General features: G+C 49.5%; 1 protein-coding gene across 2 annotated transcripts in view; it reads right to left on the bottom strand.

Moving 5' to 3' along the window:
• The window catches only part of MEGF11 (multiple EGF like domains 11), a 379901-nt gene that overhangs the window by 225581 nt on the left and 136308 nt on the right, over positions 1 to 18012 (bottom strand). Inside the window, exon 4 of one of the 2 annotated variants that reach the window (XM_010363596.2) lies at positions 16804 to 16904. The exons of the other annotated variant lie outside the window; for it this stretch is intronic. Within the exon in view, the coding sequence (XP_010361898.2) occupies positions 16804 to 16904 (101 nt within the window). The remainder of the gene's footprint in view (positions 1 to 16803; positions 16905 to 18012) is intronic. 2 annotated transcript variants of the gene reach the window in all.

The following is an 18012-nucleotide window of genomic DNA, read 5'->3' as shown; positions in this document are numbered from 1 at the left end:
GATCCCAAGTTGCCTGAGCTGGCCTCAAACTCCTGGCCTCAAGCGATCCTCCTACCTCAGCCTTCCAAAATGCTAGAATTACAGGTATGAGCCACCACACCCAGCCTAACCATTTTCTTTAGGTAGTCAGGGAGGGGTCTTGACCACCTCCCAACTCTATGCTTATACACCCAGGGTTCCTTCCCAGAACTGAAAACTTGTTTCCTTTGGCCCTTGGCCTAGCAGTACAACTTCCTCTGCATTATCCGGCTGTACTGGATAATAAGAGCTGACACTCAGCACTTACTGTGTGCCACACACTGTTCCAAGCACCTTACATGAATTTATTCACCTAATCTTCCCAAGCCTTTTCACATGTGGAAAGCACTGTTATTATCCCCATTACACAGTGAGGAAACTGAGGCACAGAGGGACTAAACAATAGAGTTCCCCAGACCAAGTTCCATCCCAGCAGCAAATGAGAACTAGAATAGGAACTGAGTGGGACAGATGGCTGGATAGGGGATGAGGTGACCGCACACAGTGGGGGTCAGACCGGCAGCTGCAGCCATACCCCATCAGCTAAAAGCTGTACATCCTCAACCTCCAGAGATGCCACACACACAAGCTTCCAGGGCAGCCTCGGAGCAGCTAAGTCTGCAGGCCACTGGCTGTAACAGAATGGTTATTATGAGCATGAAAATGACACCAGATGCCTGGGTTTGACTGCCCAGTTCTAGTGCTTCATTCCTGTGTGACCTTGGGCAAGTTACATAACCTCTCTGTGCCTCCATTTTCTCATCTATTAACTGAGAATGTTAATAGCACCACTTCATAGGATTGTGAGGATTAAATGAGTTAGTAATGAGGCCTAGCATATAGTTTGTGCTATATAAGTGTTAGCTATGTTGATGATAATGGAGGAGGAGAAGGAGGGAAAGAATAAGAGAAGGATGGGAGAGGAGAAGGCAAAGGAGGAACAAGAGGAAGAGGAGAATATTGTTATTTCTACTGCCAGCCAGTCAAGTGGGGGTGGTCAGGGGCTGGTGAGGACAAAGCCCCATCATATTCTCTTGTGGCACAGGGGCTTCTACTCCTATTTTGTAGATGAGGAAAGAAACTCAGAGAGTAGAACGGCACATCGAAGTCTTTAGCTAGTTAAAGTGCAAGGCAGGGCTGCAACCCATGGTCCTTGAGCCTAAGCTAGAGCTGGACACTCTACAGCACAGACCCCCAGCCAGACGTGGGGGCTCATTCTTTTATTTTTATTTTTTGAGACGGAGTCTCGCTCTGTCGCCCAGGCTGGAGTGCAGTGGCCGGATCTCAGCTCACTGCAAGCTCCACCTCCTGGGTTTACGCCATTCTCCTGCCTCAGCCTCCCGAGTAGCTGGGACTACAGGTGCCTGCCACCTTGCCCGGTTAGTTTTTTGTATTTTTTAGTAGAGACGGGGTTTCACCGTGTTAGCCAGGAGGGGGCCCATTCTTTTAAACTTAAGGTCCTGGTGGATTTCACAGTCCTAGCTTTTTCTGCATCAGTGCCCTGGAAACCCAGCTCCACTGCTTCCTAGCTGTGGGCCCTTAGGCAGGTCATTTCACTCCTCTGAGTCTCAGCTGTACACACGTAGAAAGTGACATGCATTACTGCAAAGTCACTGGAAGGATAAAATGAGATAACATGTGTGAAGGCCTGACACCAAAAATGGGAGCCCCTCCTTCGTCCCTCCCTCCCTTTGGGAAGGCAAATGTCCTCCAGGAAGGCCTTCATCTAGAATGTGCTCCACATGCGGCTGATGGGTCCTAACTAGCTTCTCTATCTTGTCTGGAGTTACAGCTTTCACAGTCTGTTCACTGTTAGCTCACCTTTCCCCTCTGCCCACCCCAGCCAAGCAGTTAAGTCTTCAGGAGAGACTGTGAAGGCCTGTGACAGCCTGTTTGGGGATGTAGTCTAGGAAGAAATGGCCCTGCCCTGGGAAAGCTTAGGAACCTCTTACCCACATGAAACTATGTAAGTCTACCATCTAGAAATAAACCAAATTGCATTTCCAAGTATGCTTCATGATTCTTTTCTAACCACTTTGCCTCTCTTAGGTTCTTCCTCCAATTCATTAAGAATGGCAATTGCATTTTTCCATTTTAAACTTTTCCATTGGTCTTGGGTCTCATTAACTTTGCCCATTAACTTCAAAATGAGAAAAACCTCTGCTCTATAGTCACCATAATTTGAACTCATTTCATAGAAATTCAGAGCTGATAGATCTTCTTATGTTATAGATAAGAAGCTAAGACCCAAGGGTGGCAGAATCCTGCATCCACTGACACAGCAAGATGATGGCTGAGCAGGTGAATTCCATCTCTGAAAGCCAGGTCGGGGTGCACATCTAATAGCATCACGGGGTTTTCAAGCCTGAAGGGGGTGGCTCCCTGCTAGAGGCAAAACATGAGTCCTCTCAATCTGGGTTCAGTGGCCTCCTCCTCCTCCTCGGAGCCAGAAGCCAGTGTGGGGGAAGCATCTCAGACAACAAATGCTGCTTAGTGCCCGGGTACCGCAGAAACCCCTCCAACCAAAACTGTCCCATCAGGCACCAGATGGCATTTGACTTTGGGGCTGAAGACCTCAGCTAGATTCAAATCTGGCAACCCACAGAGAATGTAGCCCCAAACCTGGATCTTGCCTCAGGGGTTTCCATGCTGAGATGCAATTAAAAAACAGGGAGCAAAGGAGAAGCATGTGCTCTGATTAGGAAAAATAAGGGCGGCCACTCCTACAAAGCCACAGGGCTCGTCCCAGCACTTGCACCTGCTCCTTGATTCTGGGGTCCAGATAGAAGGAGGCCCAAATAAAGGAAAGGAAAATGCAAGAAGAGGAGGGAGAGAGAGGCAGAAAAGGGAGAAGGAGGCCCTGCCTGGCCTCCCTTCTGCGAAGCCCGGCCCTACCATGGTCCCCTCCCCAGCATTAATCCTCTAGTAATGCTTTATGTAAGTCCATTGTGCAAGAAGAAGATTAAAAGGGACAGGCAGAACAAAGCATCGGTCTCCCTAACAAAGGCCCCTCCACTTAGTAAATTAGGAGTTCTTTCTACCTGACACACTTTTACAGGGAAATCTTCAATTACCATGTGCTGGCGGGGCAGGGCAACAAAAGGTCTGTCCGGTGACTTCATTCTCAAAGCCCCGAGCAGGCACTGAAATGGTTTTATGTAATAGAGATACTAATCTAGTCCATATAATTTTGAGAATCCTTTATGGAGGACTGAAGGGCATTTGAGCCCTGCGGCTGTTTCAAAGAGAATTTCTGCAGCTTATGCATTTACCTTGCCAAAAGCTTAGCTGAGCAAACAGAGTCCTCTAAATCACACTTGCTGTTGATTTACTATCAGGTCTCCGCAGTTGGTTTGGTGGATGGAACCTTGTGGATAAACAGAGGCCAAGGCTATAGTCCCTGCACCTGGCCACACCAAAGGGCTAGGGGCTACCTTTAAGTTGTGGCCACTCCAGCTCCCAGATTTGGGAGTTTTCCTCTCTTTCCAGTCAGTGCAGGGTAAAGGCAACCAGAGGGGCAGTTCTCTGGCCAGGGGAGGGAGGAGGCCTCCCTGGCTTCTGCCCTTGGTTCCAGGTCTGCCTCCATTGTGGGAATGAGATTGATGGTGTAATTTGGCTCCCCTTCCCCACCCCATCAGGAGCAAAGGAGCGATTCTGGCTCCCTTGGTGACAATTCAGCACCAGTGGCTGCTTAAAAAGGGAAAGGAGAGTCGGAAACAATGATGGGGAAGGTGACTCTCAGGAGAATCTAGGGAGAAGTGAAGGCACAGACTCTTCGAACATGCCAGCATGCAATTATGCACTTAGCACATAGGTTACAGGGGGCTTTTTCACGGCAGACATGTAATATACACAGACAGCAAGTAATACATGCAGAACATACACGTGCACACATGTGTAGGGGTGAGCACTTTGCACACAGCAAAACCCAGCTCTCATTAATATACATGTGTGTATGCAATAATAAAAGCCATCACTTCCATAGCCCCTTCCACATGCCTGGCACCATTCTGAGCTCTTGACATAGCTTCACTTACTTAATCTTCCCAATGATGCCACAAGGAAGGTACTATTGCTACCCTTTTTTACAAGTGAGTAAACTGAGGCACAGAGAAGCTAAGTAATTTGCCCAGAGTCACACAGGCAATAGGCAGCAGTCTGGCTCTAGGGTCTATGCTGTTAACCTTGATATCAGCTGGTATAACAGGCCTGCACAGACATCCCTCACGTGGACTGGAAGCAGCTTCCACACGTGCAGACTCACAGTCCTATATGCACCACATCGACACACGGCCAGACATCACAGCAGATATGCCCCTTCCTCAGAGGTCCAGACATATCACATCTGCAGCGTCAAATGAGGGATTCTAGTTAAACTAAGACACACTAGGGTGAAAGATACTGAGAGGTAAAATATTAAAATATTCCTATTCTCACTGGTAAATGGTTGCTTACCCTTCCAAGCCCCCCACCTTTCTATCATCCAGAAACTACAGGGTTAACAGCCACAGAGGGGGCCTCCAGGACCTATTCCATTCCAACTTACTGATGGGGTGCCAAGCCTATAGTTCAATGTTTCTATTCTTACCCCCAGGTATAGACAGGGAGGGAACGGTGGGATGTGTCCTGCAACAAGGGACCCTGCTCTCAGGCTCTCCACTGGGCTTGGCCACGGTCAGGTCAGCACAGAGTAGGGAGTGTCCAGCTCCCCAGCCAGTCTCCATCCCACCTACTTGATGGACAGCTGAGCAAGGCTCTTGAAAGATAGGTCTCCAAAGACATTGAAGTGGCCACTGGGAGGCAGCGGGAGGCTCTGCGCTAGCATTGTCACCCTCACTGGGGCCACTCAGCAGCCCTTACTGAAGAGCAAGCATTAGAGGAGATTTGGGGACCGGCATGCCCATTGTCCACAAAAGCCCATTAGCGGCCAGGAGGGAGAAAGGTGCTCAGCAAACCAGGAGGCACTGCATGAGGAGCTCCGTCCTCCCATGTCCCTCCAGTCACTGCTGCCCTACATCCTGGAAGCTCAGTTCTAACCCAGAGGTGGCCTCCTGGGTTCTAAGACAGTAAGCTCAGTCCTCACAGAGCCCTAGAGCAGGGTTCCCAGACTCTTCACACATATGTGACATGGGTACAGATACCAGAACTCTGGGAGGAGCTTTGGGAACCTGAGGTCCTGGAGGGGAGGACAAAAGAGGGGAGGGCCCTGAGCAGCCCTCAGACCAGGACCCTGTCTGAAGCAGGCCACCCTCCACTCTGGACTCTCAGGATCCTGCCCAGAGACTACTCCTTTGGGTGTCCCTTGAGGGTCCCCTGGAAAAGCCACCCCAGGCATCCTCCTCGTCAACCAGCCTGCACGTTCCAGTGCTGGGCACTACAGATACAGAGGGGTCCCACATTCTGGGCCCTCAGGAGCTCATGGCCCAGTGAGAGAAATGAAAACACATTGACACTGGGACCTGGAGTGAAAGGGGCTGCCATCAAGACAGGGCTGGGGCTGGGGAAGGAGGTGTTGAGTGGGGCTCCAGAGAATGTTAGGCTCTGCACTGAGTTTTCAAGGACCACTATGCAGAAACTACAAGAGCAGGACCGGGGGTTCAAGGAGGCGAGGGCAGCCTGCAAAGCCCCAGGGAATGAGAGAATGTGGAGAGCTCAGGCAGCTGGATGGGACACAGAGGCTCAGCAGTCAGGTAACGGGACCTTGAGGAGCAAGACACAGAATAATGAGTCTCCTGTGAAGGACCCTGGGGAACACATCTGGAGTGGGCAGCCCTGGACAGAGAAGAAGAAAATGTCAGAAAGCACGGCAGTGGGGCAAGGCAGGAGTAGAATGAATTGGAGGTGCCTCCAATTTTCCAAGGCTATTTTCTGAGCCCCTACTCTGTGCCTGGCACATCGTGACCCACTGTAGACTCTACAGTGATCTGTGTTGAGTGTATAGTTCCATTGAGGAAATAGAAATTTTAAAAATGTGTAGTCTATGCCAGGTAGGGATAGTGTAAAGAAAAAAAAAAAAAACAGGCTAAGAGGGTACAGCAAGACATCAAGGAGGAGGCTGCCATTGCAGACGGGGTGGTCAGGGAAGACTCTCTGAAACACGGTATTTGAGTGAAATGAGGGACAGGCCATCTGGTGCTACATGGCTATCTGGGGAAAAAGCATTCTGGGCAGAGGGAACAAGAACCTCCAAGGCTCCCTGTGTGCAGGAGGAGCCAGGAGGCCAGCGTGGGAGGCACAGAGTCAGCTGGGGCCAGGCCACGTGGGGCTTGCAGCATCAAGCAGCAAATGCCCAACAAGGACCAGACATCCAAGGTATGAATTCAGAAGGTCAAAAGGGCCGTCGGCAAGTTCCCGTAGAGAAACTGGCACTTAGACTGGACACAGGGTAGCCACTTTATGGGCCTCAGCTGGCCCAGGAAAACCCAGGAAGAGAGCTTACATAGATGCCTGACTGCTTCTGACACAACCAAAGGCTTCCCTTCAGAGGCCGCCCGGTGCAGATGGCAGAGGCTTAATTACCGCCGCAGCTGGTGATTAAGAAGCGATGCCTCAATCCTCCCACAGCTGCCTCAGTACGAGGGGCCCTGCTGGCACTCACTGAGGGTGGAGGAAAGTCCCGCCAGGGAAAGCTAGAGCTTGGCCAGCAAAACCCAGCCGCCAGACCCCAGGTCTTCATTCCCTTGACCAAGTCCATGAGCACGGCCGTCCATGGCTCACCCATCCCTGCACACCCCCCATAACTTGTCTTTCACCACCTTCACTGGTGGTCCATGCTGCTGCCCCCAGAACAACCACTCCCTGACACCACCTCATGGCATTGCTTGCTACTTAAACCCCTTGATGACCTCATGAGATTGTCTGTGCAGTGTCCTGACCCCTCTGCTATCTCCCACCTCTCACCTTTGCTTACGCTGCCCCTCTGCTAGACAAGGCCCTCCCTCACAAAAGTAAACCAAGAACAACAGCCAAGTTTTACTGAGCTCTTCACATGCCAGGCCCTCTACTAAATGCTTTATTTGTAGCAACTCACTGAATCTTCACAACAGCCTAAAGAGGTATGTACCCAATGGAGCTCTATTTTACAGATGAGAAAGCTGAGGTATGGAGAGGCAAAGCAACGTGCTTGAGGGCACACAGCTAGCAGAGGAAGTGAGTGGAGTCACTCTCAGGCCAGCTGAGTTCTGAAGCTCCGTCTTACCCACAGCCCATCTCTTGTTCTCCCGGTGAATTCCTACTCATCTTTCAGACTCAGCTCAAAACTCACCTCCCTGAAGGGGTCTTCCTTGACCCCCTTTCCTTCCATCCCTAGATAAAGTTAGTTGCCTCTCCCTAAGAGGTCTCTCAGTATTGGGGGTATGAGTCTATTTCACTCACTCAATTCAGTGGTTGGTCAGTACTCAGCACTGGACACTGTGTCTGGCCCTGGGGAAAGCCTTGCAGAGACTTGATCCCTCTGCCTCAGGAATTCACTTCTGAGGGGGAGAGATGGACAGGCACAGCAGCTTCACAACCAGAAGGACAAGGGTGCAGAGGGGCCCAGGGGCGGCAGGGCCAAGGGAGAGACAGGATGGTGGGTACAGAGTACTTGTACCAACTACCGTGTGGCTCCCAAACAGGGGGAGTTCCAGGGTGGAACAGGAAGAATCCAAGATAGGCATTAACAGAAGGATAAATCCAGAGAGACCACCAGCCATTGTGGGTGCCCAGACCATGAATTCGCTCTTTCAACAATTATTTATCGAGGGCCTGACAAGCACTAACAAGTGGACGAGGACAAATCTTTGGTAGTTACGTTTCTCATTGCAAATGAATTAACTGGCATCAGGGTTAAGCATCAGTATTTATGAGTTTGGTCAGTGTGAATCATCCCCTGGATCTCAGCTACTCTGAACATTCTAAATCAATGTTCTAAGCCCACGGACTGGGGACCAGACCACAGTGGCTGCGTTCATTTTGACCACTGAGTGGGGCTCTGTCGGGGGTGGACGGGCAGCCATGCCTTCCTTGCCTCCCTATTTAAACTGTGCGCATCCTTCTGTGATGGCATCTGTCCTGCTAGACCATGTGCTTCTTATTCATCTCTGCATCCCCAGGACCTAGTAGTACCTGCAAGGCATAGATATCTAATAATAATAAATGGTGATGGATGGATGTTGCTCTAGGCAGCAAAGCTCAGCACCAGGTGTTGGTGACCCAAGGGAGTGGCATCAGCACTGTTTCTGGTGATGGCAGCATGCAAGACTCCTTGGGGAGCCTCTTAGAGGGTCAGCAGTGAGTTCTTTCATCTAGTAGCTAGGGAGAGGCTGAGTTTCAGACAGGTCCCACCATGCTGCTTACACATACACCCTTTCCTCCATCCCCCACGCCCTCTTGGTACCTTAGCAAAAATTTGAGCTCAAACCAGTATAGCTTCAGTCCCCTCCTCCCCCTCCAAACCTCCTCCCCTGCCCTCTTGACTGACCCCACTTCTCTCTTCTGGCCACAGGTTTCTCCTACTCAGAGAAAACCCACTATAGGAGGGGAGAGTACAGGATTTGAAGTCACATCCATCTGAAATCTGGGCCAGCCGCTTATCCATGTGGACAAGTCACTTAGCCTCTCTGAGCTTCAGTTTTCTGTCCCGTAAAAGGGCAGTAACAACAATGCTCACTTCTCCAGTCTCCTGAGCAGATGATATACTGAAGGTGAAAGTGCCGGCTAAACCACCAGACATTACACAATTGTCATTATTATGGTTGAAAGTTAGCAATCACTCCAAGAAGGCATTGAATTAAACGTCACAGGGATTGGTTATAAAAGCCCCCATTCATGCTGCTATAAAGACACATGCACACGTATGTTCATTGCGGCACTATTCACAATAGCAAAGACTTGGAATCAACCCAAATGTCCATCAGTGACAGACTGGATGAAGAAAATGTGGCACATATACACCATGGAATACTATGCAGCCATAAAAAAGGATGAGTTCGTGTCCTTTGTAGGGACATGGATGCAGCTGGAAACCATCATTCTCAGCAAACTATCGCAAGAACAGAAAACCAAACACTGCATGTTCTCTCATAGGTGGGAACTGAACAATGAGATCACTTGGACTCTGGAAGGGGAACATCACACACTGGGGCCTATTATGGGAAGGGGGGAGGGATGGCATTTGGAGTTATACCTGATGTAAATGACGAGTTGATGGGTGCAGCACACCAACACGGCCCAAGTATACATATATAACAAAGCTGCACATTGTGCACATGTACCCTAGAACTTAAAGTATAATAATAAAAATAAATAAATAAAAGCCCCCATTCCACTCCTCTCTGTAAAACAGGGTCAGTTCCAGAGATAGGCAGAAAGTGCTAATGTAGCTCCTCATGCTGCAAACGTGCCCCCAAAATATAATAAAAACATTTTTAAATGCATAGCTGAGCTCTAAGGAGAGTAAGGTAAATTTCTAAGTGTGGGGGAAAGCGGGAGTTTACAGGCAAGCAGAATGTGAGATGCTGAAGCCAGCGTAGCTCAGGGAACATCAGACCTGGAAACAGCCACCTCCTCCCACCCCCAGCGCAGGCCGGGAGCCAGGGACTTCACACCCACACAAGGGCAGACTTGGCCTTGGAAGTTGCCAGCTCCATGTAGGAGGGATTTGAACATGCTACCCACCAACCTAGAGATAAAGCAAGGTATTCTGGAGGGAGAAAAGTCTCCCACAAGAAACGAAAAGCCAGGACAGGGGAACAGGCAGTGAGTGCTGAATGGGTATGGGGTCTCCTTGAGGGGTGATTAGACAGAGGTGATATTTGCACATCGTGAATATACTAAAGGCCACCGAATTGCACACTTTAAAATGATTTTATGGTATGTGAAATTCACATCAATTAAACAAAAGAAACACCCCAAGCCTTTACCAAACAGCGTAAAATCCCAAACCAGGTTACCAAAGAGTGATCTTGAACCAGGAAAAACCATTAGAGTGCCCAACGAGAAAATGTAAAACTAATGTGTAGGGGCCCTTGTATGATTTTGGGGCACAAAAGAGGGAAAAAGGGCTAAATTAATAGAAAAAAAAAAAAGTACAACCTGTACAAGGAAACAATCTGCCATAATGGAGAATCAGCAGGCACCACGAACAGGAGAATTGATCCTCTAGGAACCTGAGCTAATAGAACTAATCGCTTGAGATAAAACTATCTGAAAGAGGCTATAAAAGAAATATGTTTAAAATAATTAAAACAATAAAAGGAGGAATGGAATTCATAATGAAAGAATAGGACACGACAGAAAAAGCTTAGCATATCCGAAAAAGAACCAATAGAACTCCTAGAAATGAAACATGAAGCTGAAATTAAGACCACACCAGACAGGTTAATTAGCAGAACTACAGCATCTAATAAATGGATCTAAGGAAAATGTCCAAGGTGCAGCATGGAGAGATAAAGAGACTGAAAATGAGAACTTAGGGAGAGACAGAAGATGAAATACGAGGATCCAACATATTGGAGCTCCAACAGGAGAAATTAAGAGAATGGAAGAAAAGAGATTTTTGAAGAGGTATGGTTGACAATTTTCTAGAATTGATGAAGGACATGAATCCTTAGCTCAAAGATGACGTATACCTCCGAGAAGCAAACAGTATAAAACAAACAAAAACCCCAAAAACTCTGCACCCAGACACATCCTAGGGAAACCGCAGGGCAGTGCAAGACAACATCCAGAACACAATGGAACACCACTTCCCAAACTGCTGGAAGAAAATGACTGAAAGCCTAGAATGTCACAGGCAGCTTAACCACCATTCAAGAGCAAGGGCAAAATCAAAGCATAAGACAAAGCACAGGAACATTGGTCACTTATAGACCTTCCCTGAAAGAACTAAAGATCTTCCAAGAAGAATGAGGCTGAACCTAGGAGAGTGATGCAAGAAGAGATGAGCAAAGGAATTATGAAACATAAGATTTAAACAATAATTGTGCAAAGCAACAGCAATAATGAAACAGGAGTACCTAATTTGGCACAGAGTTGATGTGCTGAATTCACTGAATTAAATCTTACACTGCCTGCCCCCTGCCCAACCCCCCACCAGAATCCTCTCCCCTCAACCAGAGTCCATCCATGAGGCCAATCTCCCAGACCCTCAGCTGCTGGTTCCCTCAGCCACCATGTACAGACCACCCCCTAAGGCTGGCACAGTCCCTTTCCCTGGGACCAACCTATGCTCCCCAAGCCAGCCAGGCCCACCAGCTGCATACGTGCCTGGAGTTTCTGGTGAATCCCTCCACTTCTGGATTTCCTGAAAACCACACTGCAGAGGGTGGCCTCTGGCATTCCAAGCCACCACCGGAAGATTTCACCTGGCAGCTTGAGGGAGTTCATTTGCCATGGGGGAAACTATGTCGACCAAGAGGAAACAGGAGATGAGGGATTGGGCAGATAGACTCCCCATCCTTGCCCGCTGCAGTGAGGCATGCTTTCTCCCTGCTGCCCATCAGGAGAAGCCCTGAGTACTTAGGGGATGCACCTGCTGGGCCTCTTTGTAACAGATTCGCAAACTGAGTCAGTAAAGAAACCATAGCCTCGTGGTTCTCAAGTGTAGTTCCCAGTCCAGCAGGATCACCTGGGAACTTGTTAGAAATGCAAATTCTTGGGCCCCACCTCAAATCTTCTAAATCAGAGACTCTGGGACTGGGGCCCAGCAATCTGTGGTATAACAAGTTCCCCAGGTGATTCTGATTCGGCAGCTCACGTTTGCGAACTGCTGGAGTCAAGCACACAGAACCTGTCTCATATTGTTATTAAGTGCTTACCAAACACACATATGAATGAGTTGTGGTTTGTGAGCACTGTGGCCATCTGTATGGGACTTGTGATAGGAACTAATACTGCTCACTAAATGTTTCTGACCCTCTGCCTTCAAGACTAGCTAGAGCCCTCTTCTCTCTGCCACAGCAACTAGCAACATTCCAGAGAGTTCCTGCTCCATCAGCCTAGGTCCTGGGGTGAGGCTGACAAGGAGCAGGCCTTAGCTAGCCCACGGTGGACACCTAATTTGAAGAAGAAATTAAACTTCACTGTTTCAAGCCACTGGGATTTGGATGTTGCCTGTTACTGCAGCAAAACTCAGTATGCTCATAACTCAGTCCTGTATCATCTGGTTTGATATAGCACTAATATTTTCAAAGAACAGAGCTTCCCAAAATGCCTCAAATTCTACCACATAAGTGAAAGTCTGCTTCTCCAAGACATAAAACTAGCTCTATCTGCAGAGGCAAAAATGCCTCTGTCCTGAAAGAAGGAAGAAAGGGAAGCTGGGAGGGAGGGAGAAAGGCAGGCAGGCACTCTGCCCAGTGATCTCTAGGAAATATTTCATACCTGGTGACCAAAGTGGGCCAGGACTCAGCTGTGGCTGTAGATAATGGAAGCGGAAAGAGGTATGAGTTGGCCTGGGGCGGGTGGGAAGCTCTGGTACGGATGGTTTCAGGAGGGCTCCCAGATGAGAATGGCAGTTCAAAGGCAGAGGACATTGTACAGAGAGGAGAAAAACAGTGCTCCCCTGCATCTGTATTGAGCTCTGTGCTTTGCAGGACACTCTGGGTCCCTGTTCCATCTCTTCCTCCTTCCACACACAGGGATGGTCCATCCTATGTCACAGCTGCTCCACAGAGGCAAAGGACCGGCCCAAGATTGCACAGCAAGTTGGTGGCTGAGTCAGACAAGGCTTTCACACCTGGGCCTGCTCCTTGTCAGCCTGCAAGAAACAAGGCTCCCAGAAGGTGACTCTGGAGGGAGGATGACATCCTCCTGCCCCTGCCCAGGGCACAGGTGATGTTCTTGTGCAGGATCCAGAGAACTCTCAGTGTCCGATGGTTCTCACCAGGTTCTGGTGAAGTTGGAGTTTCTCTGGCCGCTGAGCGATGGGGAGGGAGACGTTGGGGGTCAGGGCTGCAGGCACCAGCTCCTGATTATCCCAGGCTCACAAGCCTCCCACCTGTCCCCCAGTGCCCTGGCGTCATTCTTCACCCTCTCACTACCATGTCTCCCTCTCACAAGCTCCCTCACCCTGGGGTCTCCATTCTCTCATGGGCAAGTGACAAAGCCCAAAGCCCACATGGGGCCAGTTGGTGCCCCCTCCCTTTCCTCCCATCACGGTAAACAGGAACAGGAGGATGCTGGTAACAGCTGACACCTGACTCTCCAGATTTCCTATGTTAAAGTCTCAAGCTGCAGCACCTGAGACACGCCCTTATTTGGAGACAGGATCTTAAAAGGTAATCAAGTTAAAATGAGGTCATTAGAGTGAGCCGTAATCCACTATGACGTGTGTGCTCATAACAAGGAAATGTGAAGCCATGGGAAGAACACCATGTGACTATCACAGTCCTGCTGTTGCAGCCAGGAAACTACCAGAAGCAGGGAGAGAGGCTGAAACAGACCCTTCACTCAGCCCAGAAGGAAGCAGCCCTGCCAACACCTGGATCTCAGACTTCTGAGCCCCAGAACTGTGAGACAATCAACCCCTGTCGGTGAATCCGCCCAGCCTGTGGTACTTTGTAACGGCCACCCTAGGCAATCGACACACCCAACCCAGCCACCTGCACCTCCTGCTGCAGCCCAGGTCTGCCCTCTGGGGTCTGGGCAGCCTCCTCACTGCCCACCTCCATGCCTTTGCTGATGGGGTTCCCTCTCCCACCCAACCCTTGACGGCGTCATTGCATCCCTCAAGATGGAGCTCAAGGCCCCATGAAGCAGGTGGCAGCATTCTCTCCTGCCACGCTCATCTGTCTCTTTCTAGCCTTTTGCACATCCAGTCTCTGGGCTGTTATGGAATGATTTTGCTGAGTGTTAGTCCCGCCTTCCTATCATGAAGGTAGATTCCACAAGGGCAGGGGCTGTTCATATTTCTAACTCTTCTATCTTGCAGCACAGCACTGTGGGTGGGCTATAGCAGGTGCTTAATAAATACTGGCTTGAAACACCTTTCTAGTATACCCTGTAGCATACTCTAAGTCCCCTCCTTTGACTAGACTGCAAACTCCTCGAGGGCAGCAACGGTCCATCATCTGTATCTATCCCCTGCATCTTGCGTAGCAAGAAGTAACAAATACATGCTGCATGGGTAATGTGAACATGTGGCAGAAATTATTTACCATGCGACAAGGACCCTGTAAGGGTTTCAAGGGATCCATGAACCCAATGAACTTGTGTGCAAAGGACTTTGTGTGTTGGTATGTTTATACAAGTACTATACGTTTTCCCAGGGACAGGGTCCATGGGCCTCTTTGAGCAACTAAAAGCCAAGACTAAAACAATGTGGAGCACCAATGCCATGGAGGAGGGAACTGACATTTACTCAACCCCACTCTATGCCTGGTGAGTGCAGGTGTTACTACTGCCATTTTACATGAATGAAAACTGAGGTTCAGAGAGGTAAAGCCTTGCCTGGGTTCATGAAGAGACGAGCAAGCCTGCCCAAGCCATCCAAGTGCAGAGACTCTGGAGCCAGACAGCCTGGATTCAAATCCAAGTTCTGCCATTTTCCAGATGTGTGATCTTGGGCAAGTTACAGAAGCTCTGTGACTCAGTTTCCCCATCTGTCATATGAGAGAAATAAGGATACCTACCTCACAGGGCTGCTGGGAGCAGTAGATGGATCAGTGTATGTAAAGTGATCATAATGGTGCCTGGCATGTGGCGGGTGCTGGGAAGATGAAGATAAAGAGGAAGAAGCTGGCAGTGGTGGGGCAAGGATCAAACCCAGAACCCTGTGATTCAGTGTCATCACTACCAGCACCCAGGGTGCCCCACATCCCATCTCCCCGCCAGAACTCTCCTGTGCCCTCCTAGGAGAAGGCTTCCATTCTAAAAGTGGCTTTTTGAGCTTGAGTTCTTGGTGGACCGTCCTAGGGTCACCTGGCCAGAAGGTAGTGCCCAGTGGTTACATAAGGAGTAGGTCGGAAGGTATAAACTGCCCTTGCCAGTCAGCAAGACTGGGCCTCCTGTGCAATCAGGACACTTAGCACTTTCTGCCCTGCTCTTCATTTTCCAAGAGCTTTGCCACCATTCATTAATGGAAATTAGAAAGGAAATGTGCTCATCCATTCCTGGAGCTCTGTGCTGACATCCAAACTCCCTTCATAATTTCCCTGAGTCCATCACTGTGCCCTGAGCTTGGGCAAGCCGCTTACATCTGCCTCTGAGGCTTTGTGAGTCCCGTGTCCTGCCCCTGGCCTGATTTCACACTACTCTATGCAGACAGAGCAGCAGCAGGAAAGCCTTAGTCCTGATCTCGCATCTACACCTGGGTCTCGGTTACCCTATCCCAGGTGAGGTGCTGACCAAGGCCTCGTCCTAGCTCAGTCCTCTGCCCTGCTCCTGAGAAACAGCCTTTTAGGTGAACTGCTTTGTATCTTTCCTACAAAACCATTACTACTGAACCCATTGGAGGGTATATTTTTCATTCATTCTTGTAATGCAATTAGAATTGAGTTTCTCCAGCATTGGGGGAGATGTTAACAACAGTAGGGGAAAATTGTCATTTTATTCCCAACATCAACACACCCACTCTGCCCAAATTTTCCCTCTGGTGCGAACTTTCTCTACCCACTCGAATGGCAAAGAGACTACTAACAAGGAAAATCACTCTCCAAATGAAGAGACAGAAGCTTTGGGGGTGGAATCTCTTCTCAGTCATTAAATGAGGGCCTCCCGGCTCCTCTGACACTCTCCTGCAGTAGAGGGAACCTTCCAAGGCCTGCTGGAAAGTCCACTGGCCCCAGTTCACTGGGTCAGAGGTAAGTGGGGCAAGAGTCCCTTAGAACCCAACAGGGCCCCTACAATCATTCTCCCAGAGAGGTTAAGTGACTTGCCCGAAGCCTCATAGCTAGGAAGCCCAGATCTACAGGCTCCTGCTCCAGGGTGCCTCCACTGCACCACACTGCTCTTCTCCCAGAGGGCCTGCCGCTGCCAACAACTCAGCTCTTGCCTTTCTTAGGGGACACTAAGGCTTGCATTTTCTGAGCTGCTCTAGACAAATAGGAAAAGAGGCAATGTTTGTCTTTCATGCACCCACCTCTTCTCCAGGGTCCCCCAAAACCTTTTTGGAAATCCTCCTAGCTCCCAGAACCACTCCCTCATGGTCCACCTCACCTTTACCCCCATCCTTTTCTTACTGTGGTTTTGACATCCAACAACCCAGCCTTCCTTCCTCTCTTTCCCATTTCTACCCATCCAACTGTCCATCTACATACCCATCCATCTCTCCTTCCATCCAGCAAAGCTGCCTTGAGCACCTGTACACCTTTTTTTTTTTTTTTTTTTTTTTTTTTAGTAGAGACGGGGTTTCACCGTATCAGCCAGGATGGTTTCGATCTCCTGACCTCGTGATCCGCCCGTCTCGGCCTCCCAAAGTGCTGGGGTTACAGGCTTGAGCCACTGCGCCCGGCCTGCACCTGTACACCTTAACCCTGTGTCAGGCACCCAGCACTTCTTCTGCCTTGCTCCTCAGAGTGCCCGCTCCAGAAGGAGCCACTTCTCCCCTATCCCCCATCAAGGCCTTGAACTGACGGACTTCCATCCACCCTGTAAGGAGGTTGATCTGATGGCCCAACCCTTGCTACTGAATTTACACCAAACTCATTATTCCTTCTGAGCACTGGCAGCAGGCAGGGACTTCTGGAGCCATGTGGCTGAGGACTGCTGCCTAGGGACCATGGATATCAGCCCCACCTCCCCTCCCCTCCTTTCCCCTCTCCTCCCTTCCCCACTGAGGCCAGAACAGCAGCAGCCCCTACGTACGTATGCAGAAGTCTCCGTTCTCATAGTAGCCAGGGCAGCACTGGGACCTCCGCCGGTACATGGTCCGGAGACCTCTCCGATACGCCGTCTTATAACTGATCCTAAGGCACAAGGGAGAAAGCCACTTGAAAGTATTGAAAATCAATCACTCCCATTTAGAATGATATTTGTGTTAAGCTATATTGAGGATGCCATTCAATAATTACTTTAAAATGCATGGCGGCTTCAAATATGAAGGAACACAATAAAAAAATCGATAGTGGGATTTGGGCTGTTGTGATGCAGAATGTATTACTAACACGGCACTTACTAAACCTGCTGACTTTTCCCCAGTCACTTCTAAATAGAAGGGCTGCAGAAGATACTTTCTGGAGTGACATTGTGGAGGGCAACCATGAACTTCTCCTTAGTTCCTTAAAACACCCAGATTCTGGGCTTGAGGAGCCCATGCGGTGACCTGGGTAGGAGTCAGGCCCTGAGGGTTTCTGTGCCCGCCCCCTCCCACCCCTCTAACAAGCCAGACTGCTCACAGCCCCCTGAGTATTGGTCCCCCCACTGGGAGAACTGAGGCAGAGTCAGCAAAAGGACCCTCTGAGTCCAACTCAGTCCCAGAAAGTAGATTAATCTCCCCCACACCAAAATAACACCTCCAGGAGAGGAGCCTCGCATGCCATCCCTGGGAAGGCCCTGAACCGACCCCTCACCCTGCAAAGGAAGAAGCTGAGGCCCATGGAGCCGCAGCACTGGGAGTCAGACTCGTGGGTTCCAGACCTTATGCTGACACAAGTGTTAAGACTTAGCCCCATGCCAGAGAGACTGTGAGCAACATCTCATTCCGTTCCCTGCGGCAGGCACCATTACTATCCCCCTTTATTTTATTTATTTCTCTTTTAGAGCTTTTATTCTTATTTTTTGTATGTTCCTCTCAATTCCCCACCCTTTGTTTTATGAATAAGAAAACTAAAATTAGTGAAGTTAGTGACCAGCACAGCTAATCAGGGTCAGAACCAGGATTCAAACCTAGCTCACTCCAATTTCAAAGCTGCTAGGCTTAACCTACTGCCCTCTACCAGCTTTCACAGGGTAGATTGTGGCTATACAGATGGCCACAGTGAAGGCGTAAGTAAAAAGAAATACTGAATCTTTAGAAGGAAATCAAAATGGGGTATCCATAGGCAAATCCCCTTCTTCACATGGAGAGTCAAAGTG

Source organism: Rhinopithecus roxellana, chromosome 5 (assembly GCF_007565055.1).
Source record: "Rhinopithecus roxellana isolate Shanxi Qingling chromosome 5, ASM756505v1, whole genome shotgun sequence".
In the NCBI taxonomy this organism is placed as follows: domain Eukaryota; kingdom Metazoa; phylum Chordata; class Mammalia; order Primates; family Cercopithecidae; genus Rhinopithecus; species Rhinopithecus roxellana.
This window is presented reverse-complemented; position numbering and strand designations above follow the sequence as displayed.